The sequence below is a fragment of the Orcinus orca genome, chromosome 3, assembly GCF_937001465.1.
Source record: "Orcinus orca chromosome 3, mOrcOrc1.1, whole genome shotgun sequence".
NCBI classification, from domain to species: domain Eukaryota; kingdom Metazoa; phylum Chordata; class Mammalia; order Artiodactyla; family Delphinidae; genus Orcinus; species Orcinus orca.
The window spans coordinates 12,864,861-12,889,219 of NC_064561.1; the positions used below are offsets into that span (position 1 = coordinate 12,864,861).

A 24,359-nucleotide genomic window follows, 5' to 3' on the forward strand; every position below is an offset into this window, starting at 1 on the left:
GGCCTGCAGAAGACGGGACCCTGCCTGCCTTGGTCTTTGATTGGTCCAGCCCTTTGTAGAGCTGCTTCGAGATTGGTCGGCTCGTGTTCCTCTCCCCTCCCTTCCCGAGGCTTCCGCTTCCTGTTCGGACGGACGCTCCGGCAGTAACAATGATCGGGGACATCCTGCTGTTTGGGTAATTAGGGGGACCAGAGGATGGGACGTGAGGGCCCGACAGGGTGGGGGCGGTCCAGGTAACCGCATTCTCCCTCTGCAGGACGCTGTTGATGAACGCCGGGGCGGTGCTCAACTTTAAGCTGTGAGTAGGCCGCGTTGGACCGTGGCTCCATCCGGGGGACCCGTAGCCCCGCCTTCGCGAGCGTGAGCACGGCCTACGCCGCCGGCCCCGCCCCCAGGTCCCAGCCCCAAGTTCCGCCTCCAACCGGGTCCATCCTTTTGTGACTCTCCGCGCCGCCGAGATTTGAACTCCGGACTCTCAGTTCCCCCGGGATCCCTCTGCTCGCACCCATGAGAGCCTCAGACCCATCCCCCGAGAATCTCTTAGCCCTAATCTGTACCCGCAGCCCCGCACCTGGCTGCCTCGAACCACTCTCCACCCCGTCGGTGGCTGCAGGCATGGCTGTGATTGGCTGGGCAAGGGGTGGCCCAGGGAACATCACTGAACCGCGCAAAAGAGGTCACACAGCAAACCGACGGTAGGGCTAGAGCTCCCCTCTGAGCTGGGGATCAGGTCCCGGGGACTAAGTGGTCTGTTTGTCCTATTGAAAGTGGTCACTGTCTGCTTCTGTTTGTAGGAAAAAGAAGGACACGCAAGGCTTTGGGGAGGAGTCGAGGGAGCCCAGCACAGGTAAGGCCTCCTTTCTGTACTCTGGAATTGGTACGTTTCAGAGAGGACAGTTCTTTTTCACCAGTTTTCTTTTAGGGGTGTGTGTGTGTGTGTGTGTGTGTGTGTGTGCGCGCGCGTGCCTGAGTTTGTGCTGTTCCTTCTACCCACCTCTGTCATCCACTGCTTTCTCCTACCAGACCTCCCTGCGTAGGTCAGCACTCATATCACTTCTTACAGTTATAATTTTCTTTTATGTATGCTGCCATCTGGCTAATATCTAGCTCTCACACTTGACCTTAAGCTCCAGAGAAGAGGCTCCAGCTTGTTTTGGCTCATCTGTGTCCTTGCAGTTCCAACATTCCAGCATGAATGAATGAATGAGCGAATGAATGAACAGCCTATTGTTTCCAGAATGCTGTAGACCTGTTTGTTTAATTTTCAATTAGATTAGCTTTCAGATAAATCAGGAGATGTCATATAAAGATTCAGATGTATGATTTTTCAAGAAAAATTGGAACATTCTACAACTTGGGGTTCAAGCGACCTTTTGACACCTGTTGAATAGGAGTTGAGAAGCAGGACCCCACTGAAACCGGGCCTGTGGCCTCTACCTCATCCCAGCCCCCGCCCCCTTTTCTTTGTATCATTTCACATGACTGGCCCGTGGAGGCCCTAGAATATATACTTCCTGCTAAATTGACACGTGTGACTATTTGGAGTCTAATGGGACCTGTACGTGACTATTGTATCCATTCGTTCATTCATTCACCAAACATTTATTGAACACCTATTATGTACCAGCCACTGTGCTAGATGCTGGGGACACAGCAGGGAACAAGACAGAAGTAATTCCTGCCTTTGGGTTGTACTCCTATGGGGTGGGACAGACAGTCCCTAAACAAGGAACACACAGTGAAGAAGATGTCAGGAGGATAGCAATGGGGTTGCTGCTCTGGCTGGACTGTGTGGAGGGAAGGCCCTCTGAGGAGGTGGCATTGCGGCCAAGGTGGTGGGTGCTATGATGGAGCATTGCATGAGGACTATAGGAACCCTAAGGGGCAGCGAATCTGAAGGCAGTCTGACAGCTCCCCTTTATTGGGGGCCTGCCAGGTGGTGACTGCCTTGTTAGGTACTTCCTATGGGTGTTTCACTCCATCTCCATTCCTAAAAGGTTAAGGAGCCATTTTCCCATTTTACAGATGAGGATACTCAGGCTCAGAGATGTGGCTCAACTTGTTTGTGGCCACAGCAAATCAGCGACAGCATTGGGATTTGAGCCTGGGTTTTTCTGACTTCAGAGGTTGTTTTCTCAATCACTAGACTGTCCGTCTGTTCATTCATGCATTCATTCACAGCTGTATATGTTGCTTACCCACTATGTGGAAGGCACTATTCCAGCCCCTGGGGCTGTGATCTATAGATCTGAGTTGGAGCTATGGTAGGTGGGAAATTGGCCACGTGGGCTCGAAAGTGGCGGGAGCATTGGTGACGAGGATAGTCAGAACGGTGGCTTCCCTCTGATCGGGGGCTCCCTGCTAGGCTCCTTCAAACTAGGACTCTGTGTTGGCAGTTGCCCCTGTAGATCATGCTCCTCTCCCTCCATCGTCTGCCTGGCTGACCGCTAATATCACAGTGGCTTCATTTATTGAGAGTGTCCTATATATCAGGCACCGTGCTGCAGCCTTCCCAGTCCCCCATCATCCCCATTTACACAGGAGGAAACTGGGGCATATGTAGGCCCAGGTCACTTGTGTGGAAGGTCAGTAAACTCCAGCCCACGTTTTTTTTGGCTGCATTGGGTCTTCGTTGCTGTGCGCTGGCTTTCTCTACTTAACGGGAAGCCGGGACTACTCTTCGTTGCAGTGTGTGGGCTTCTCAATGCGGTGGCTTCTCTTGTTGTGGAGCATGGGCTCTAGGCGTGTGGGCTCTAGAGCACAGCCTCAGTAGTCATGGCACATGGGCTTAGTTGCTCCACGGCATGTGGGATCTTCCTGGACCAGGGATCAAACCCGTGTCCCCTGCATTGGCAGGCAGATTCTTAATCACTGCACCACCAGGGAAGTCCCCAGCTCACGTTTAAGGTTGGAGTTCACACACTTTCCCAGTGAGTCTTCTTCTGACTCCACCCCCCTCCCGATGCATGCCAGGTTGGGTTCCCCCATTACAGCTCCCATGGCACTTGTCCTAGTGAATAATCAGGTGTGTGGTTACTTGCTTTTATATTGGTATTTGTCCTCCCTGTGAGCTCCTTAAGGCAGGGGCACGTGTCTCAATCCTTCCTGTATCCCCTGCACTCAGCTACTCCGTGGGATGAGTAGCCTTTAGTCAGCGTTTGTTCATGGTAAGAGAGGCCATTTTTGTGATCCTGGGCTCAGAGAAGGGCCTTGCCAAGCAGTGCCTTGCAGACATTCTGGATCTGTCTGACATTTGCAGTCTGTGCTGGGCCAACACTTATATAGGCTATGCTACGTGTTGCTAACCCCGTGGCTTGGACAACACTGGACTTGTCTAAACCATGTAGAGCAACACCTTGTGCTCTTCATGCACTTGGACGGTGCAGCAGTGCCAGGTGGCGGTCATGTTGGGTTGCTGTGGAAGTTTCTGAGCTTCCCAGTGTTCCAGCTCTGGTCTGTGGATGACACTTTGGGTAACATCCTTGTAGATCATGTAATCTGGATCCATTCATTTCATTCTGGAGGCCTCAAGAGGCTGGGCAATCAACTCAAAACCCCAGAGGAAGGTCCTGGAACCCGAGTCTCTAGAGTCTTTTTTTGTTTTTAATTAATTAATTAATAGCTGCGTTGGGTCTTCGTTACTGCACCCAGGCTTTCTCTAGTTGCGGCGGGGGTGGGTACTCTTCGTTGCAGTGTGTGGGCTTCTCATTGTGGTGGCTTCTCTTGTTGCAGAACACAGGCTGTAGGTGCATGGGCTCAGTAGTTGTGGTTCGCGGGCTCTAGAGTGCAGGCTCAGTATCTGTGGCACACGGGCTCAGTTGCTCCACGGCATGTGGGATCTTCCCCGACCAGGGCACAAACCCGTGTCTTCTGCATTGGCAGGCAGATTCTTAACCACTGTGCCACCAGGGAAGTCCCTCTGGAGTCTTAATGTACCAAATTCCCTCTTCTTGGAGTGGTTTCTGTTCCTTGGCATCAGAGGGGACTAGAGTTAGTCGTCACCGAAGCAGAACTCCCATTTTGCTTGCCTGAATTAGTATGCTTTTTCAGTTGTAAACTCTGAAAACCAGCTCAAAGTGGTTAAAGCAAATTGAAACATCGAAGCATAGAATGGTCCTCGGGCACACGTGGATTCAGGGCTTAAACTGGCTCTCCAGCTTGTGACCCTCCCCAGCTCTCTTTTCCTCCTGATTGGTTTTACTATCAGGCTGGCTTGTGTTGACAAAGATGACCCTAGAGCAGGGCGTGGCACATTTTTCTGTAGAAGGCCATATCATAAATAGTTTAGGCTTTGTGGGCCATAGAGTCTCTGGTGCAACAGTTCACCTCTGTAAGTTGAAAGTAGTCATGGATAATATGTAAATGAGTGGGCATAGCTGTATTTTAATAAAACTTTATGGCTGTTGAAATTTGAGTTTCATGTAATTTTTGTGGCTCACAAAATACTTTGTTGTTTTTTTTTTTTAAACCATTAAAAAGTATAAAAAACATTCTTCATTCATGGGCTATACAGAAATAGGTGGCAGAGGCCAGCTTTGGCCTACAGGCCATGGTTTGCACCCTGCCTTAGAGGACTGGGCTTACATCTTTGCAGTCCAGCTAGCCTGGCAGAAAGCAAGTGCCTCTTTCCTGGTATTTCGGGCAAAAGTCCCAGGGCTGGCTCTCATTGGACAGACTGGGGTCACGTGCCCTTCCCTGAGCCAATCAGAGGCTGAGTGCTTGGTCCTCTCAGGGGGTTGGTCAGTGGCAGCTATAGCCTGAGTGCTCAGGGCTGGGGAACAGAGGCGGCCCAAATGAAAAGCCATGCTGCCATTGGAACATGGGGGCAGTGGGTGTGGGGTGGGCAGAAGCACACTGCAGCCGTGACAACAGAACTGTTAGCACTGCTTGTGAAAATGCTTTCTGACCTTCCAGGTGACAACATCCGGGAGTTCTTGCTGAGCCTCAGATATTTTCGAATCTTCATCGCCCTGTGGAATGTCTTCATGATGTTCTGCATGATCGTGTAAGTCCAGCCCGCCTCTCTCCTTCATTGTCATTATCCTCAGGGTTGCTCTCCAGAATGAACCTCTGATGGTCGTTTTCTGTCCTCCCAGTCTGCACTTTTGTGTCATGCTTTCTGCTTTCAAAGTAAGAACTCTCCACACTAGAGAGGAAACTGGGGTCTGAAGGAATTAAACTATGTCACTGCAGTCCAGGCTGGAGCTTCGATTGGAACATGGCGTTCTTCAAGTCCTGGCTGTGCCTAGTGCCTCAGCAGAGGCTGCCAAGAGATGCCGTCCCCTGAGCCCATGGCTCCATCACCTCTCGCCAGCTCTGTTGATTGTGCTTAGCCTATACTTGGCGTTGGCCAAAGTGGAAAATACGTCTTGAAAGGCCAGCGTGCTGCCGGGTCTTGCTCCCAGCCTGCTGGAAGCCAGCAGGAGTGCATTCAGGCTTTATTTCTGCTTTTTATGCCTATTTTATTTTCTCATTAGACTAAAAATATCCAGTTGGATTGGTTTTCCTTTCAGTGTCAAGACCATGCTGTTAGTGAATTATGAGACTCATAGTAAACAGACTCAGGGAAAAAAAACAAGGAGAACCTGGGGTTCTGGGCCAGGCTGTGCCCATCTCCATGTGCTTCCCCTAAAGAGGAAGAGAATGAAAAGTTGGCTGTCTTGAGTCATTGAGATGCTGAATTTGGGGTTGCTGTGCGGTCCTTCTGCCAGCCCAGTGGCTGTTTGAGGGGATGATTCCAGGACTTAGGAGATCGGGGGAGGAGGGGTTTCTGTGCTGCTGGAGAGTATTTTAGAGCCCAGAATGAGGGCTCTAGTGTATGCCCAGAGAGACCTTCTTTGGGAGCTCAGATGAGGCCTGCCTAGGTACAGAGAGGGCTCATGAAGAGATCAAGGAATTTGCAGAAGAGTGTACGAAGTATAACTGGCTCTCACAGGAAGTAGAAGTGTTGGGGGGCTCCTCCAGCCTTTGTCTCTCTAGATTCCCACCTATCCATTCATTCATTTATTTATTCAAAACTGTCTTTTGAGGGCTGTGCTCTGAGATTACAGTTGAGACCGAAACAGCCATAGTCCCTGCCTTCAGCGAATGCACAGAATAACAGGGATGTAAAATAAGCAAATAGGGGGAAAAATCGGTTGTGAGATGGAGAATTGGAAGGGGGCTCCCAGTTTAGGAGGGTCAGGGAGAGGTCCTCTGAGAAGATGCCATTCAAATCAAGACCTACAGAACGAGAGGAAAGCCTGCCATTTGCAGAGCTGGAGAGAGGCACAGTAGCACCAGAAGCAGCACTGGCAAAGGTCCTGGGGCAGAGAAGAACTCGGTGTGGTATCATCATTTTGTTCTTTTCTGTCCGTTGGCTTCATCGTCCTCTCTTACCTGACTAGCTACTTCTACTGCTCTACCTGCTGGCCTGTGACCAGGATGGTAGCCTCAGGCTTTGTGACCTCCCAGCTCAGCCCAAGGCTAGCTTAGCCGGTAGCCCAGTGTCCTGATTTTGATTCCTGGTAGTATGTAGGTGTCACCCAGATCTACTTGGATTGGGGGGTTCCTGCTTCCAGCCACTTAGGTCAGGGGTCAGCAAACCACAGCCCATGGGCATGGGCCTCTGCCTGTTTTCATGAATGAAGTTTTCATGAATGGAGCCCATGTCTGTCACTGCTTTTGCACTACAATGGCAAGGTTGGACCATTTGACAGGCTTACAAAGCCTGAACTACTTACTGTGTGGTTTTTTACAGATCCCTGACCTAGGCCAGCTCTTTCAGCACATGCCGTGAGTGAGGGAAGCTTTTCTCCAGAAAGGGCTCTGTCAGGGAGGCAGTGACTGGCTTTTTCAGGATATCAGAAACTGGAAATCACCTAAGTCTCCAAGAATAGGAGAAGAGTCAGGTAACTCGAAGGACACCCATACGACCAACTGACAAAACACCATCATTGATAATGTGCCTGAAGGTTCTGTCTACACAGGAGAATGGTTTGAAAGTAAAGAAGGTCGGGTGTCACCTGTATGCACACTCTGGTGTCAGTTGTGACTTGCACGCAGTAAACATTGAATAAATGCTGAGTGGGTGTGTGAGGGAAATAACTTCCAGTGAGAGAGTTGGAAGGATCTACTCCAGACTGTCCACGGAGGTGACTGTGCTGTGACTGCTGAGGAAGTTAGTGGGCTCAGGGGGTAGTTTGCTATTCCATGTACTCATTTCTGTATTGTTGGAGCTGAGCTCAATTGGAAATTTTAAAAGGTCATAAAAAACTTGAAATACAGGGAGAAAGGTGTCTGAACATTTAGAGACCAAGGGCACTGATATCTGCGACTTTGAAACATGAAAAATAAAGTAGATGGATCAATGGATAGATACACAGTAAAGCAAAGCATTAATTGCAGGTGGTGCGTATGTAGGTGTTTGCTGAACTGTTATAACTCTTCTATATATGTTGAAATCTTCATTAAAAAAGTATGGGCGGGGAGAAGATAGGGAGAAAATGAGAGTGTCAAACCATGGGAAAGGGTTTTAATAAGTAAAAAGTGGAAGTCAGTCTTCACAATTCAGTATTTTGTAGTATTTTCATATGGTTGTGCAACTGTCACTACTCTCTAATTCTAGAATATTTTCATCCCCCCCAAAGGGAAACCCAGTACCCATTAAGCATTTCCTTCCCATTCCTCCTTCACGCAGCCTTGGGCAACCATTGATCTCCTTTCTGTCTCTATGGATTTGCCTGTTCTGGGTATTTCATGTTGATGGAATCATACAGTATATGGCTTTTTGTGTCTGGCCTCCTGCATTCAGCATAATGTCTTCTAGACTCTTCCATGTTGTAGTGTTTATCAGTATTTCATTCCTTTCTGTGGCTGAGTAATAGTCCATTCTATGGATATGCCACAGTTTGTTTATCTGCTCATCAGTTGATGGATATTTGCAGTGTTTCCATTTTGAATAATGCTGATATAAACATCTGTGTACAAGTTTTTGTGCAGACTTAAGTTTTCAGTTCTCTGGTATATAACCAGGAGTGGAATTGCTGGGTCATATGGTAACTATATTTATCCTTTCGTGGAACTGCCAGACTATTTTCCAAACTAGCTGCAGTAATTTTCATTCCCATCAGCAGGGTATGAGGGGTCCAGTTTCCCCACATCCTTGCCAATACTTGCTATTGTCAGTTTTTTTGATTATAGCCATCCTAGTGGATGTGAAGGTTGATTTGCATTTCCCCAATGGTTAATGACATTGAGCTTTCATGTGTTCATTGGCCATTTGTATATCTTCTTTGGTGAAATGTCTTCAGATCCTTTGCCCATTTTTTAGTTAGGTTATTACTGAATTGTAGTTCTTTTTATGTTTTGGATACCAGTCCCTTATCGGATATATGATTTGCAAGTATTTCCTCCCATTCAGTGGATCGTCTTTTCAGTTTTGGGTTTTTTTTGGTTTTTTTGTTTTTTTTCTGGTACACGGGCTTCTCACTGCTGTGGCCTCTCCCGTCGCGGAGCACAGGCTCCGGACGCGCAGGCTCAGCAGCCATGGCTCACGGGCCCAGCCGCTCCGCGACACGTGGGATCCTCCCGGACCAGGGCACAAACCCACGTCCCCTGCATCGGCAGGCGGACCCTCAACCACTGCGCCACCAGGGAAGCCCATCTTTTCAGTTTTTTGATGGTGTCATTTGAAGTGCAAAATCCTACAATTTTGATTAAGTCCAATGTATCTGTTTCTTCTGTTGCTTGTTCTTTGTGTGTTATAGTTAAGAAGTCGTTGCCTAACCCAAGATTATAAGGATTTACACCTAAGTTTTCTTCTAAAAGTTTTATAGTTTTAATAGTAGGTCTGTGATCCACTTTGTGTTAATTTTCGTATATGGTGTGAGGTAGGGATCCAACTTCATTCTTTTGCATGTGGTGACCCAGTTGTTCCTGCCCCATCTGTTGTTATTTTTTCAAATAACCTTTTTATTTTGGAAGGAGTTTAGATGTATAGAAATGTTGCAAAGGTAACACAGAGAGTTCCCATATACAATTGAGCCTTGAACAACACAGGGGTTAGGGGTGCCGACCCACCTCACAGTCGAAAATCTGAGTATAACTTTACAGTTGGCCATCCGTATCTGCAGTCCTGCTTCCATAGATTCAACCAACCTTGGATTGTGTAGTACCGCAGTATTTGCTATTGAAAAAAATCCACGTATAAGTGGGCTGGCGCTGTTTAAACCTGTGTTGTTCAAGGGCCAACTGTGTATCTTTTTAACAATTCTGTGGTTTTCCCCTGTAGGCCTGTATCATAACCTATTCCCAAACTTCATGAACATTTATACAGTTTCTAGCCCTTTTCTATTCCAGATTTTCTTCAGTTAACAGAGTTATCTCTAATAATCGTTTGTTTACTCAAAGGTCTTTTTATTTATGAAAGTCACCACTGATTTGCAGTGATAGAGAATGGGCTAAAATAAAATGTTACAGATTCATACCAAGTAGATACTTTTTAAAAGAGTTACTTTTTTTTTAAGTGTACAGTTTGGCAGCGGTAAGTGTGTTCACATTGTTGTGTAACAGAGTTACTTACAAAATCAGAAAATGATGTAAAATGATCTTAGTGATAGTAACCAGAAAATATTTCCTGAAAGTGTTTTCAAGGCAGCTGCTTCCCATCCTCATGGATGTTTCTGCCCTCTGACTTTTCCAGGCTCTTTGGCTCCTGAGCTCCAGGTACAGAACCGGAAACACGCCTTCTCAGAGTGTCTCTTCCTCCATTCCTGACGACTTCAAGAATGTTTCTGACCAGAAAACCGGTGACCTTCCCAGAAAGTCCAAGCTTGTGGTGGGTGGAAAAAATGTTCACCAAGATGAACAGTTTCCCAGCCACGTCACTGTTTTCTTTTCAAAGATATTTTCACTTTGATCTCTGCCTTGAAATGCTGTCTACTTAAAAGAGTTTGAAGAGTGTTTATGTGAGGGGCTGTGGTATCTAGATTGTTTAATCAGATCAGAATCCCTCTTCTACCAAACTTTCACCCATCTGGGTATTTATTGGTTTATTTTTAATAACCATCCTTTTTCGGTTCAAATTATACAGATTTTTAAATATCTTTTGTATCCAGGGATCTGAAGCAGAAAGGTTGGCTTTTAAGTTTGATGTAGCCTCTTATTGGACTGCATTTGTGAGGAATGAACAAGTTCATTGTTGCTGGGTCTGTGTCCAAATTCCTTCCCCATCCCAATGGGCTCTGCTTGGCCACTCCATGCTGCTGAGGTTGTCCCCAGGACTTGAAGGGTGAAGTGTTATGGGTTCCTGTGGAAGAGAGGTGCAGAGCAGTTGGCAGGGCGGATGGCTGTTTTATGAGAAACTTTGCCTTGACTTGAAGCCCTCTATTAAAGTAACTTTTGGGGCCATTAATTGTATAGTTTTTAGAATGAGAGTGATTTATGTGGTGATATTGGGACCCAGTTCTGAAAGCTTGGGTTTTGGGGTCTGCTTTTCAAGTGGATGATTTCAAGGTTGAAAAACAAGCCTCATTGGAGGAAATACAGCATTTTGCATAGAAGCTTCTTTGAAAGGGATTCCTGGTTTAATCGCCAACATGACCACTTGGGTGGTCAGTGCCTGGATCCTACAGGTGTTTGATTTGTTTGTTGTGGTTTTTGAAATCCTAACTTGCAGGTAACCTGGTAGGAGGAAAGAATAAATATGCAGGCTCTTAGAACTAAAGAGCATTGAAAATAAAGCTCATTTCTAAAAAGGACCTTTTGTTTATACATTTTTTAACCAAGAAGTCCTTTGTAAATTTTTTTTATTTTTGATACTTTCATCAGGTTTTTTTTTAAATTATTGAATATAGTTGATTTAAAATGTTGTATTAATTTCTACTGTAGAAGTTAACTGTCAATTTGAGTTGTTTCAAATTACACTTTGGGAAACACCTAGGATTCATTTATTGTGGAGGCTGTCAAAAAGTCAGAAAAGAGTCAATGTTAGATACTCCTTTTCAGTTTTTGTTCAATAAATGTTGGGCAGGAATTGGGCAAATACAATTTGGGCTGCACCTGGAAGAATCGAACGAGTTAGTGATAATGGTGGGATTTTGCTAGGCCAGGGTCAAGTCCACTTGTCTTGCTGCTCAGCTAATTCATTCTACTTCATAGCTTCTGTAATTTATTCCCTTGTCAAATCTGGGCCGAGTATCACCCCGTGGTTTGTAAGTAGCAGGGAACAGGGCTGCTGAATCGAGCTTCTCGCAGGTCGGTGTTCTTGTCAGCAGGAACGGACGTGCCAAGATCTTGGCTGGTCAGCCCTCAAGCCATATGAATGATGTGAGGAAACCTCCCTGCCTTATTCAGACCGGCGCTGAGGTTTCAATGAGGTGAGGCATTTGTGTGTCGTGGGGATGAATCGAGCTCGGAGGAGAGAATGCTGTCATTGAGATTTTGTTTCAATAGTTGTATTTTTCACCAGAGAACTATTTTCTCATTGTTCAGTTCTTATACGCAGTGGAGCTGTGGGGGATGCACATCCAAGGCTGTTGTACATTTTTAAAGTGGCAACTCATGGGTGTGTATCTTTAGGAGGCTTTTCAAGAACCCACACTGGCACCAAAGGTTACCCAAGTTTGAATTTTGAGTACCTAGGGTCCCACAGCTTGTAAGTGCTCATGTTCTGGGTCAGTTAGATGTGGGTTCAGATCCCATCTCTGCTTCTTGCTCATGGGGCCTTGGCTGGTTATTTCTCCTCTCTAAGCCTCAGTTTCCACATCTTTAAAATGGGCCTGAAAGTCAAACCTACTGGTGTTATTAAAAGGTTCAGTGAACTTGAAGGTGAGCCAGGTGCTTGACTGGGTGGCGCCCAGTAAGCACTCAGTACCTATGGGTGTCCTCACTGCCCGAATTTTCTCTCTTCTTGCCTACATTCATTCAAGCAGTCCACACACAGACAGTTAAAGGAGCAATCACATCATTTTAAAAAATTGGAAACAATTTCCAGCATGGAAAACCTTTTCCTGTCTTCCCATTCCTTTTCTAGCATTTTTCTTATACATATTGGTATATTCGACATAGTTCCAACAGTGGTAAGGCAGTTCGGGTTCTGCTGTTTTCTTTTTTTTTTTTTTTTAAGTTAAAATATAGTTGATTTACAATGTTTCAGGTGTACAGCAAAGTGATTCTGTTATACATATATATATATATTCTTTTTCCTATTCTTTTCCATTATAGGTTATTACAAGGTATTGAATGTAGTTCCCTGTGCTATACAGTAGATCCTTGTTGTTTATCTATTTTATGTATAGTAGTGTGTATCTGTTAATCCCAAACTCCTAATTTATTCCTTTCCCCTTTGGTAACCATAATTTTTTTTTCCATGTCTGTGAGTCTCTGCTGTTTTCATTTTGACATCATTTCCTTCATATTTTCTGGGCTGCCAGAGAGGCTTCATGGGTCTCATTTTTAACTATCGTGCATCATCAATAAATCTCATTTTAACCTTGGCCCTCTCATGTGTACTTTGAACTTGTACTTTATCCGCTGTTATAAATGCCACTGCGGTCACCATTGTTGTGACCTTTGCTGGCTTCCCTCACTGGTACTTCCCAGAGTACCCGGGAAGGCTACATCGTCATGTACTACCACTGTAGCTTTAGTGGCTTTTGTTTATTTTGTTTTAAAGTTTCTTACTACCAATGCATATTCATTGTAGAAAAATTATGAAGTCCAGCTTTGCCGTAAGGGAAAAAATCACCCGTAATCACTTTTCCCCAGAGAGCATCACTCTGGGTACACATTCCTCTGGCTCTTTCTCTATGCATGTGCACTGGATATGGTAGATACCTTTTCTCTATCCAGATGGTATCTTTGTATCTTCTGGCCTGCTTTTCTCACCTGATAATATGAGCACACTTCTGTATTTTTACCATTCTTAATAATTGCAAATAAGCCATTGTAAGGACATACCATAATTAATTTAACTAGTCCCCAGCTGATGGAGACTTGAGTTATCTCTAGTGTTTGTCTATTATAAATAACACAGCAATGAACATCTCAGTGTATCATCCCTAATGGCTTTTGGGGGTCACTTTAAAAAAAGAGAGCCATACTCAATATCTTGTAATAACCTATAATGAAAACGAATCTGAAAAATCTATATATAGTATATATTTATGTATTACTGAATCACTTTGTGGTACACTTGAAACTAACACAACATTGTAAATTATATTTCAAAAAAACTGATATTAAAAAAACAGTCCACCTTAAAAAAAAGAAAGGATGGTAAAATGACTAAACTTATTAAAGAAACTTGCATTTAAAAAAAAAAGAGAAATCCACGTTGACAGCTTTAGGCTAAGAACCCCCAGCCCCCAAAAACACATCTTTGACAACTTACTTCTTTGTCTTTATTTACTTAATGTTCATTCGTTCCTATGTATGTATGTTTATGCATACATACATACATACATACGTACGTACATACATCTCAAAGACCTTGGTTCTAAGTCCCTATCATCTCTGACTAGGAGCGATGTCCCAGCCACTTAAGTAGATTAACTTTGCTTAATCTGTGAGTAAGGATGAGGTTTTCAGCTCCACCCAGATAACTGTTTCTTTATGCAAGCAACAGCAGTTAACATCACACCAACTGGCTTTCCACCTTGGCCTTGGTAGTTAAGGATCTTAACCACCATCTAAGTAATAAATAAATGCCCACTATTGCTCATCCTGGAGAATGTTACATAGAGTTGCTGCCAAGGTGAGAAGCCGCAAGTGGAGAACAAAAAGAAAGTAGAAATTTGCAGCACAAGCCCTGGATGCAAACTTTGGGGTTCATATTGGATATACCCCTTTTGCTTAGTCCACGCTTGCCGTGTTGAGGAGTGAACCCCGTCTCCTTTCTCTAGGTTTCTCGTTGCACTTCAGTTCCAGATGCTCTAGAGCAGAACTCGGAAACTATGGCCTGCCAGCCAAGTCTGGCCCACTGCTTGTTTTATCGGTACCCAGCCACACCCCTTTGGGTATGTGCTCTGTACGGTTGCTTTGGCTGCTTTCCTGCTACGGTGGTAGAGTCGCGACAGAGACTGGCCCACATAGCTGAAAGTACTGGCAGTCTGGCCCATTTACAGAACAAATTCGCCTACCCCTGAGCGAAGGGATGATGGAGAGTCTCAAGGTGCCCCTTCCTCCCAAAGCCACTCAGGTGAAATAGTCTGCATGCCTTGTGGTCTGGATTTTAATAAAGACATGTACAAACTTGCTGAAAATGGAACTGGCCATTTTCAAGTGATGTGGTTAACAGAGCAAACCCAATTTTACTTCTTTGGATAGTTAGGGGAGAAATCTCTCCGGGCTCCCTGGGATTCCTCTTAAGTAGCAGTGAGAGATGTGATAATGAGATTGGCTCTTCTCTGAAGTGGTTAGATTAGGAAAGTCAACGAGGCATTTCCTTTTCGTGTCAACCATTTTTATTATCTCCTTCTTAACCAAATTTGAGATTATGAAATATTTGACAAACCATCAGGAAAACCTGATGTTTTCCCGCATTGATGAAAGACAAGGGCTGTTTGTGTATAAAGCAAAAGGCATGCTATTGGGCTTCCCTGGTGGCGCAGTGGTTGAGAGTCCGCCTGCCGATGCAGGGGACACGGGTTCGTGCCCCGGTCCCGGAAGATCCCACACGCCGCGGAGCGGCTAGGCCCGTGAGCCATGGCCGCTGAGCCTGCACGTCTGGAGCCTGTGCTCCACGACGGGAGAGGCCACAACAGTGAGAGGCCCGCGTACCGCAAAAAAAAAAAAAAAAGGCATGCTATTAAAAAAAAAAGGTGTTTCTTTTTTGGGGGGGGTTTGTTTTCACCATTCCCTTGATTTTCATTATGCAGAGGAAGGCACTCTATCCCGTTCAAGGCCCTTTCTGGCACTTGAGAGTTCCTAGAAATGAGTTTGGTAATAACAGGTGTGCCTGGATAAGAAAGTGGGCAAAGGGATCTGTAGCAAATTGGAAATTCAAAGTCCACATTTTTCAGTAAGAAAATGGCAAGGGCTCATCATCGTCTGGCTCTGTGGCTTTCTTTTTGGCCAGTTGGGTGGTTTTGGATTAGACCAGGGATTAGCAAGCTGCTGCCCACATCTGGCTCCCCGCCTGTCTTTTTACTGCCCACCACCTGTCTCTTCATGGCCCAGAAGGCAGAATGGTATGTTTTTAAATGGTTGAAAAACAAATCAAGATGAAAATGGAAGGAAATTCACGTTTCTTTGTCCATACAGTTTTATGGGAACTCTGTCACACCCATTTGTTTGTGTATCGTCAGTGGCTGCTTTCAAGCTGCAAGGACAGACTTCAGTCCTTGGGACAGAGACCATCTCACCCACAAAACTGTGAACGTGTTGACTGGCTGACTTTTCGTGGAAAGATTGCCAACCCCTGGACTAGACGATTAAAAAAAAAAAGACATCTTATGGGTGGATCATATTCATCTGTGTTTAGTTTGCATTACTGTGGCTGTTAGTGGTACATATGGGCCACAAGGATATATATGTGTGTGTGTGTGTGTGTGTGTGTGTGTACACACACACACACACATACATAGAGAGAGAGACTGTGCTTGGGGAGTTTGTAGAAGTTATTTTAGGGGGAGTAAAGCTTGGGTGCATCTAATTAGAGTTTATTATGTGAATCAGGGAAAAAAGTGGAAAAGAGGGTTGTGGCGGAAAGGAAGATGGAGTTCTGCCTCAGACCTGGTATCTGTCACTTACAGAGTATGACATGGGGCAGCATCTTGGCTTGTTTGTGCCTCCATATCCTTGTCTATGATACAGAGACAGCCTTGACATGTGTCTATAACCTGCCTGATGTGGGGCAGGCACTCAAAAAGTGGTGGTCTTTTCATCAGGGTCAGTACATTTATTAAAAGACATTCTCAACAGGGTTTTGTGAGGCTTAAATGAGATGGTGTTTTAGTCTGCTCGGGCTGCCATAACAAAATGTCACAGACTGGGTGACTTAAACAAAACACATTTCTTTTCTCATGGTTTCTGGAGGCTGCAAGTCCAAAATCAGGGTGTCAGTAGGGTTGGTTCCTGGTGAGGCTTCTTTCCTCAGCTTGCAGATTACCACCTTCTTGCTGTGTCCTCACATGGCCTTTCCTCTGTGTGCAGCCCTGGGATCACTTCCTTTTTTTTTTTTTTAATTTTTAAAATTTTGTTTTATTTATTTATTTTTGGCTGCGTTGGGTCTTCATTGCTGCGCATGGGCTTTTTCTAGTTGCGTCGAGTGACAGCTACTCTTCGTTGTGGTGCACAGGCTTGTCATTGTGGTGGCTTCTCTTGTTGTGGACCACAGGCTCTAGGCATGTGGGCTTCAGTAGTTGTGGCACGCGGGCTCAGCAGTTGTGGCTCGTGGGCTCTAGAGTGCAGGCTCAGTAGTTGTGGCACACGGGCTTAGTTGGTCCACGGCATGTGGGATCTTCCTGGACCAGGGATTGAACCTGTGTCCCGTGCATTGGCAGGCAGATTCTCAACCACTGTGCCACCAGGGAAGTCCAGGGGTCTCTCTTCTCATAAGGACACCAGCCATATTGGATCAGGAGCCCACCCTTATGACCTCATTTAAACTTAGTTACCTCTTTAAAGGTTCTGTCTCCACATACAGTTGAATTGGGAGTTGCAGCTTCAACGTATGAATTTGGAGGAGGGCACAGTTCAGTCCATAATAGATGGTCAAGGGTCTGGGCTGTAGTAGATATTCAATAGCTGTTAGTTTATCTACTTGGCTAATAGTATGCTTCGAAGCATTAAAAATTAAAAAAAGAAAAAACTCCATGTGGTCTAGGAAATCCGACCCTGAGAACTGCTAAGAATGGGCCTTGCCTCCCGTTGTTCCATGGTCAGTTATTTGCGTGGAAGTGAATGGTGGCTTCCACCACAGTGTCTCAGACTCTGATGTCCCCATGAATCCCCTGGGGCTCGTGGCGAAGTGTGGATTCGACTTAGCAGGCTGGGGGCTCAGACTGTGATTCTGTGTTTCTAACCAGCTCCCAGGGGAAGCCTGTGTAGCTGGTCTCTGGACCACACTCTGAGTAGCAAGGGCCTCTGCTATCTGTTCAGTAGCCACTAGCCACCTGTGGCTATTTCAGTTTCCATCTCAATGAGTTAAAATGAAAAACCCAGTCCCCCAGTCACAAGTAGCTACATGTCACATGTATTTCATGGCAGAAAGCTCTAATTGGGCAGCTCTGCATCTGAAAGAGAGGGTGGTAAGCTTTTTTAGTCAGGGGCCTGTATGAGTTTCCTGTGGCTGCTGTGACAAATGGCCCTTGACTTCATGGCTTAAAATAATACATTTATTATCTTACAGTTCTGGAGGTCCGAAGTCCAAAGCGGCTCTCAATGGGCTAAAATCAAGGTGTCGGCAGAGCTGGTTCCTTCTAGAGGCTGTAGGGGAGAATCCGCTTCCCTGCCTTTTCCAGCTTTTAGAGGCTGCCCACATCCTTGGTTTGTGGTCCCCTTCCTCCATTGTCCAAGCCAGCAATGGCTGGTCGACTCTCTCTCATGATGCAGTCTCTCTGATTCTGACACTTCTCCTTCCCTCTTCCCCATTTAAGACGCCTGTGGTTACACTGGGCCCACCAGGATAATTCAGGAACATCTCTCCATCTGAAGGTCAGCAGAGTAGCAACCTTCCTTCCATCTGCAACCTTAATTCTCCCTTGCCATCTAACACAGTTTATTTACGGGTTCTGAGGATTAGGACGGGGCTATCTTTGGGGGCTGGGGCAGGGGGTGTTATTCTGCCAGACAGTAAATATTTTTGGCTTTGCAGACAACAGCATCTCCAAACTACATGACTCGCATTTGCCACACACAAAACCAAGCAAACGCAAAGGCCTGGCTGAGTGGTTTCTTTTCCTTTTTTTGTCTTTAACCTTCTCGCGGAAAATTTCACACACACACAAAAGTAGACCAGTGCAGAGATTTCCATCAGGGAGCAGTTTTTCAATCTTTTTTCATACTTTGCTCTACTTGACTAATTGTCTACACTTTGCAAATATCTACTACTCGTGTAATCAGGAAAGAAAAAAAAAAAACACAAAGAAGTAAACATCCGAGCATCCGGGAAACCTGAGGGAAACCAACACTGCATTTTGAGGCTAAAAAGGAAAAAGATGCAAACAGAGCTTCTAGAACCTCCACCCTTTTCTGCACCTCCCTGAGCCTGGGAGGTAGGCAGAGCTCAGGATGTTCTCAGGGTAAGTGGGCTCTCAAATTGGATAGGCTTGCATGGGTCAGGCCCTTTGAATAGAATCTGCTTGCTCATGTCTCCTGACCTCTCCTCCTGAAACTGCACTAAGATAAGAGAATCTTGTCCAAGCCATTTGATACAATAATCCAGCTCTGCTTTAAGGCAAGTAAACTCTAGTTACCTGGATGGGGGATGGGTGGTTCCCATGTCTGACCACTTTGCATCAAAATTGTACTCTCACTTGGGAGTCTGTGGGCCTCAGTGACCCTGGAGAGCACATGGAAGGTTCAGGAAAGTCCAGAAGGAATTTTGATAAATGGCTTGATCTTGTGCATGTGTGTTTGTGTGTTTCTGAGAAGTTCCATTGGCCAGTTTGGGGTCTTTCATCGTGGCTTCCGTCTGCCTCCATCTGCTCCACCCTCATCACAGTCTCCTCATTTGGTTTTCGACATCAACCCCTTGGCCTTCGTCTGCTCTTTAGGGAAATGGCTTGTACCTGATTTGGTTCATGTGTTTCCCTGTGAGTCTGGGAACCCAGCTCTGGACCATAGTCATCATCCTGCCCCCAATCCAGCCACATGACTTTGGCCAGGTCCTCTGAGGATCCAAGTCACCCAGTTGGAGAATTAGGTGACCAGTGTGACAGACAGAAGTGGAGAAAACCCACTTAGGGATGGTGAGAAATAAGGCTGAGAAGGAACATGGGCAATGCATGTGTATGGCGTGTATCAATGTGTGACATGTGTGGTGTGTGACAAGAGGACCTCGAAAGGCCAAGGACTTAGGCAAGATGAACTAGGAGACTACTAAATTTTTAGAGCAGGGGACAAGAAGATTCAAACCCTGTGTCAGAAAGAGCCAATCACGGATAAAAGCTATGACAAATTTGTCATTTATCCTTCAGTTCCTTCACTGAACTTCTTATTTTACTTCTGTAGACGAATAAACTAAACTAAACTAAAGTAAAATAAAAAATTAACTAGAGAATTAGTAGAGTGACTGTTTCTTTGCTTCATGAGAGTAATTGAGAGAACATAAAACTGCAGTAAACAGAAGAATAGCTTCTGATCCAGTCTAACAAATGATTAGATCATTCCAGTCGTGATTAGGTTATTTGAGCACTTCAAATATGTTACACACTATTTTAGCAAGATTTTAAAAAAAATTTATACAGTTTTTAAAGGTTACTTCCGTTTACAAAATTATTAGCTATATTCCCTGTGTTGTACAATACATCCTTGTAGCCTATCTCACACCCAGTAGTTTGTACCACCCACTCCCTCACCCCTATATTGCCCGCACCCCCCACTGCTAACCACGTTTGTTCTCTATATCTGTGAGTCTTAGCAAGATTTTTGAGGTCTTCTTTTTGAAAAGAAATAAAGCAAAAAGAATAATTTTATGACTACAAACCAAAAAGACAGACAAAATTGATTTTATAATCTCCAAAGTATGTTACCTGGTCTGTCTTCTGAAGAATTAAATATAAATTGAAAAGAGATTGATACAAGCATACCTAAAGCTTCTAGAAAAAGACTAGATGGCAGTAGAAAAGTGGAAATAAAAGAGAGATTAGGGCTTCCCTGGTGGCGCAGTGGTTGAGAGTCCGCCTGCTGATGCAGGGGACACGGGTTCGTGCCCCGGTCCGGGAAGATCCCACACGCCGTGGAGCGGCTGGGCCCGTGAGCCATGGCCGCTGAGCCTGCGTGTCTGGAGGCTGTGCTCCACAACGGGAGAGGCCGTGACAGTGAGAGGCCCACGTACTGCAAAAAAAAAAAAAGAGAGAGATTAATCTTTTATTTCCTTCGTGTGTGTCTCTGTGTGTGTGTTAAAATTATGTGTACTGTGTTGTTTTTATATATGATTATCCTTTACGCTGTACTGAAGGTTAGCATAATAAAGAAGATAATTAAAGCTTAAAAAAAAAAAGAGCTGCCTGGATGTGTGTGTTCAGTAGATGAGAGAGAGAAATGGTCAGCAGGCAAGAAGATTGGGGCGGAGGAGGGAACACAAGAGACACATGGCAAATGACAAATATGAGGCAGGAGGGGTGCCAGAGCTGAGTAGTGGTAAAGACCAGAGAGCAAGGTTTGGAATCAGAAAGATCCAGCCTGGAATCCCGGCTGCATCGTTGTGGGCTAAGTGGCTGTGGGCAAGTCTCCCCATTCTTCAGCCTCAGGCTCTTCCTTGTGTGTCATTTGAGGATTGCAGTAGCAACTATGTGTCCGTTAGCACTGTGTAACAAGTGGCTTAAAACATCTATATTTAGTTACAGTTCAGTGGGCAGGAAATTGGACCAGCCTGGTGAGGCTGTCTCTGAGCTCCAAGGAGGCTTCTCGACTCATGTATCTTGGCGCCTCAGCCCGGGTGGCCCAGCTGATGGGGTTAGACATGTGGGGCACAGCATTCTGTGTCTCCTGGTTCCTTATTCTCCATGGAGGCCCCAGGCCGCTCCCTCTTGCCACGTGCCCCTCCAGTACGGTCACCAGATTCTGACATGGTAGCTTGGTGCTCTCAGGACTGCGAAGGCAGATGGACACTGCCAGGCTACTGCCTCCTCTTGTTTTTAACAGTTTTATTGAGATATAATTCACATACAGGTCACCTATTGAAATTGGATGATTCAGTGGTTTTTGGTATATTTACAGAGGCAACCATCACTACAGTCTAATTCCAGAACATTTTTATGACTCCAAAAAGAAACCCCGCACCCATTAGCAACCACTGCAAATTCTCTCCCAGCCCTGGCAACCATCAATCTACTTTCTGTCTCTATGGATTTGCCTATTCTGGACATTTCATATAAATGGGAGCATACAAGATGTGGTCTTTTGTGTCTGCCTTCCTTCATTCAGCATGATGTTTTCAAGGTTCATCCACATTGTGGCATGTGTTGGCACTTCACTCCCTATTATGGTTGAGTAATATTCCAGTGTATAGATGTACACTTCGTTTATCCAATCACCAGTTGATGGGTTTTTGGCCTTTGCACGTTGCACCTATTAAGGATAGAGCTGCTATGGACATTTACCTGTACAAGTCTGTGTCAGTGTATGTTTTCAGTTTTCTTGGGGTGATTCGCAGGAGTGGAATTGCTGAGCTGTGTGGTAACTGCCAGGCCTTCTTAGGGGTTCACTCTGGATCCGGCAGAGTGTGGCTTCTACCGCATCCTCTAGGCCAAAGTGAGTTGCAGACCCCACACAGAGTCAAGGGGAGGAGCTGATGCAAGCGTCTGACTGTCCAGAGGGCTTCATCAGGGCCCTCATGTGAAGCCCTCAGTGGAACTTGACACATAATAGGTACTCAATATTACTCCCAGTCGTTATTCTCTTGATTACTAAAAATTATACAAAATTGGGGCTGTAGGGAAAACACAAACTGTTAGGACTTAGATTGACAACCATCAGTCAGCCTGATAGCAAACCCATCTTCAGGATTTTGGAGATAATGATTATACTTCAAATTAGCAGTACCTCAGTCAGAAGGTGAGAATTAGAGGCTACTAGAGGTCAGAATAACACCAGCACTGGACGAGATCATCAGGAGGCATCACATATTCGTTCTAGAAAATGTGGAACTTCAGGCAAAAGTGTCAGAATAAAAATCACCTGTCAGAGATAAATGTTTTGGTTTCTTCCACTATTTTTTTCTATGAATTATGTGCATAAGTATATATATTTTAATGCAACTAAAATTAAGATTGTAAGATATATAGTTTATATGTTGCATTTTAGCATTTAATATTGGGAGCATTTTCCTGTATTATTCAATGCTGGTTTATAATGGCTAGGTTATCTAGCTAGCCAGCTCTATATTCTTTTATTTATTTTTGAAGTTTAATCTATAGTGACATACAGTTTGGTGAATTTCTATATGTTGCCTACATAAGACAAGACCACCACCCAAATGGAATTACAGAATCCTATGGTTCCTCCTAGTCCGTAACCATCCCATTTTCATGAACTGACTCCCAGTTTATTTATATACCCCCCGATTACTGGACACATAGGTAGCTTCCAGTCTTTTGCCCTTAGAAATGATGCTGCTGTGATCTTCCTTGTACAGACACATTTGTCTGCATCTGATTGCTTCCTCCAGATACATTTCTAGAAATTGTGAAATGCCGAGTCAGAGGGTGTCAATGTATGGAAACGCTCTCCGTTGAAATGCTGCCTCCATGTCAGTCATTTTTCTCTGTACTCCAGAATTCCCCTCTTTGTGCTTCTGCAACACTTTGCTTGGACAGTACAACTATGGTATTGTATTAATGAGCCCCTAACCTGTTTTCAGGTCTTGGCTTCAAAACTAGCTCCCCAGGAGCAGGCTTTGTGCATGTTTGTATCCCCACACTTGGAGACATGATAAAAATTGAGTTCTCTCACCTATCTTTGAAACCCTTCCTAAAAGCAGTGACATATCAGGGGCTATTCAGAACCAGTTGAAACTGGCTTCACTTTGGAACAGGACTTGCTGCAAAGCCACGCAGAACTCTGAAACCCATCTCTAGGTGCTTCTGAGATCATTGATGTGGCTGAAGGAGTTAATACGCAAGAGTGTTTTTTAAAAATTCCCACCAGACCGTTAAACTCAGAGCAAACATATGGGTCCAAGTCGGGTGGTGGGTTTGCACACATTTTCCTATTAATCATTGGAGTCTTCACATACCTTATTGGGATAAGTCCAGTAACAACTTCTCCTTTAAGTTGCCCAACTCCAGGGGTTTATGTGTCTAAAGGGGCACAGCTGCTTTTCACTTCAGGTGTGTCTGCCCAGGTATGCCTGCTGTTGCTCCTCGCCACCACCTGCTGTCACTGTTGAACACTGGTCCGCTGCAGGTGTGGGAGCTGGCCTGCTCATGGCCTCCTATTGTGATGCTGTTGCTTGTCCGGATAGGAGGAGGAGTCCGCTCCCAACCTGCCAAGCTTGGCTGAGGATGCTGGGCACTTCCCGTGGCAAGAGCAAGTCAGGGGTCAGAGCCACTTCCTCTCCCTTCCTCTTTGGGGGCCACCTTGCTAAGAGGTGAGACATTCCAAGCACAAAAGATCTTGTCCTCTCAGGACAGTGGGGCTGGTGCTATCTAAATAATTTTAGGGACATATTTCCAGGGAAGAACCATTATAGCAAGAGGATTTACTTCGAGCCCCAACTTTGCCATTTCAAGTATCTCTTCCTCAAAGCAAAAAGTCTGCTAGGTGAACTGCATTATCTACCCTGGACCTAAGAGAACTGCTAACATTTTCAAGACTCCCATTTAGTGGCTATCTGATTTAATCTTTATAAGCACCCTTTGTATATACGTTAAATGTGGAATAATACTACATATACTATATACAGAATCTGTGTGTGCCCATGTGCATCCTCATGTGTATTTATATCTAATGAAGTACTTCATTTATTAAATATTTATTGAGCCCCCACTGTGTGCCAGATCTGTGGAACTGAACTGCATAAGTACGTCTGGGTGTGTATATACAGCTGCCATGTGTTTGGATGAGACATTCATTCACTTATTTCACATATATTTAATAAGCACTCCTCTATCTACTGGGGACACGGAATCAGTGCCCTTGTGGAGCTCACAGTCATCTTAATGTTTCTTCTTAGTTTAAAAAGAGTAGGTAAATGGAGTGCTTTCCAGATCTTTCTTAAGTAACCTGACCCATGGGAAACAAATTGCTTGTTTCTAAGTAACCCTTGATTTAAAAAATAATATATTGTATATCTGAGTCAGAAATTAAAAAGGGAGGCAGGACAGGAATATCCTTGGGGGAGTGCTTGTTTATTTTCCTTGTCTGAAGTGAGATAAAGAATATCTCCAAGTGGGCTGGTTTCCAACCGGGACCGTGTACACAAAGCACCTCATTCTAGGAGGGAGAGTGAGTAAATAAGAGAAGTCTTTTGCCGGTATTTATTGCCTCCTACAAGTGTGATGTAAAACTTCACACGTGCAGAAGCAGGCAACCACAACCACGTGCGGAAGCCGCCGTTTTTGCAAATAAAAATGCTTCCCAGAAGCATGACAAATGCAAGACTAACAGGTGTAGCACAGATCCAAGGCGCACATGTGGTTCTCATCAGCTGCCTCTGTTTTAAATCTAGGCCTTCCTGTAACAACGAAAAAAGTTATTTCTTCCGAGGCTGC

At 45.1% G+C, this 24,359-nt stretch overlaps 1 protein-coding gene across 2 annotated transcripts; it reads left to right on the plus strand.

Annotated features, from left to right (window-relative positions):
* The first annotated feature begins 63 nt into the window (after positions 1 to 63).
* Positions 64 to 10,739, plus strand: SMIM7 (small integral membrane protein 7). 2 transcript variants are annotated; one of them, XM_012535814.3, is made up of 6 exons: positions 64 to 175; positions 257 to 298; positions 564 to 695; positions 795 to 847; positions 4,915 to 5,005; positions 9,683 to 10,739. In XM_012535814.3, the coding sequence occupies exons 1-6, from the start codon at positions 150 to 152 to the stop codon at positions 9,696 to 9,698; spliced, it is 360 nt and encodes a 119-aa protein (XP_012391268.1). In that variant the 5' UTR covers positions 64 to 149; the 3' UTR covers positions 9,699 to 10,739. The 2 variants fall into 2 exon arrangements, with proteins under 2 accessions (XP_012391268.1, XP_004277643.1); XM_004277595.3 differs by lacking the exon at positions 564 to 695 and having other exon boundaries at positions 66 to 175.
* Positions 10,740 to 24,359: the final 13,620 nt, after the last annotated feature.

What these genes read in the sequence shown, in the direction of transcription:
- SMIM7 (XM_012535814.3), top strand. Translation starts at nt 150, where the DNA reads ATGATCGGGGACATCCTGCTGTTTGG. An exon ending in GCGGTGCTCAACTTTAAGCT is followed by an intron (nt 299 to 563) that starts GTGAGTAGGCCG and finishes CTGTACCCGCAG; the next exon opens with CCCCGCACCTGGCTGCCTCG. An exon ending in GTCGAGGGAGCCCAGCACAG is followed by an intron (nt 848 to 4,914) that starts GTAAGGCCTCCT and finishes CTGACCTTCCAG; the next exon opens with GTGACAACATCCGGGAGTTC.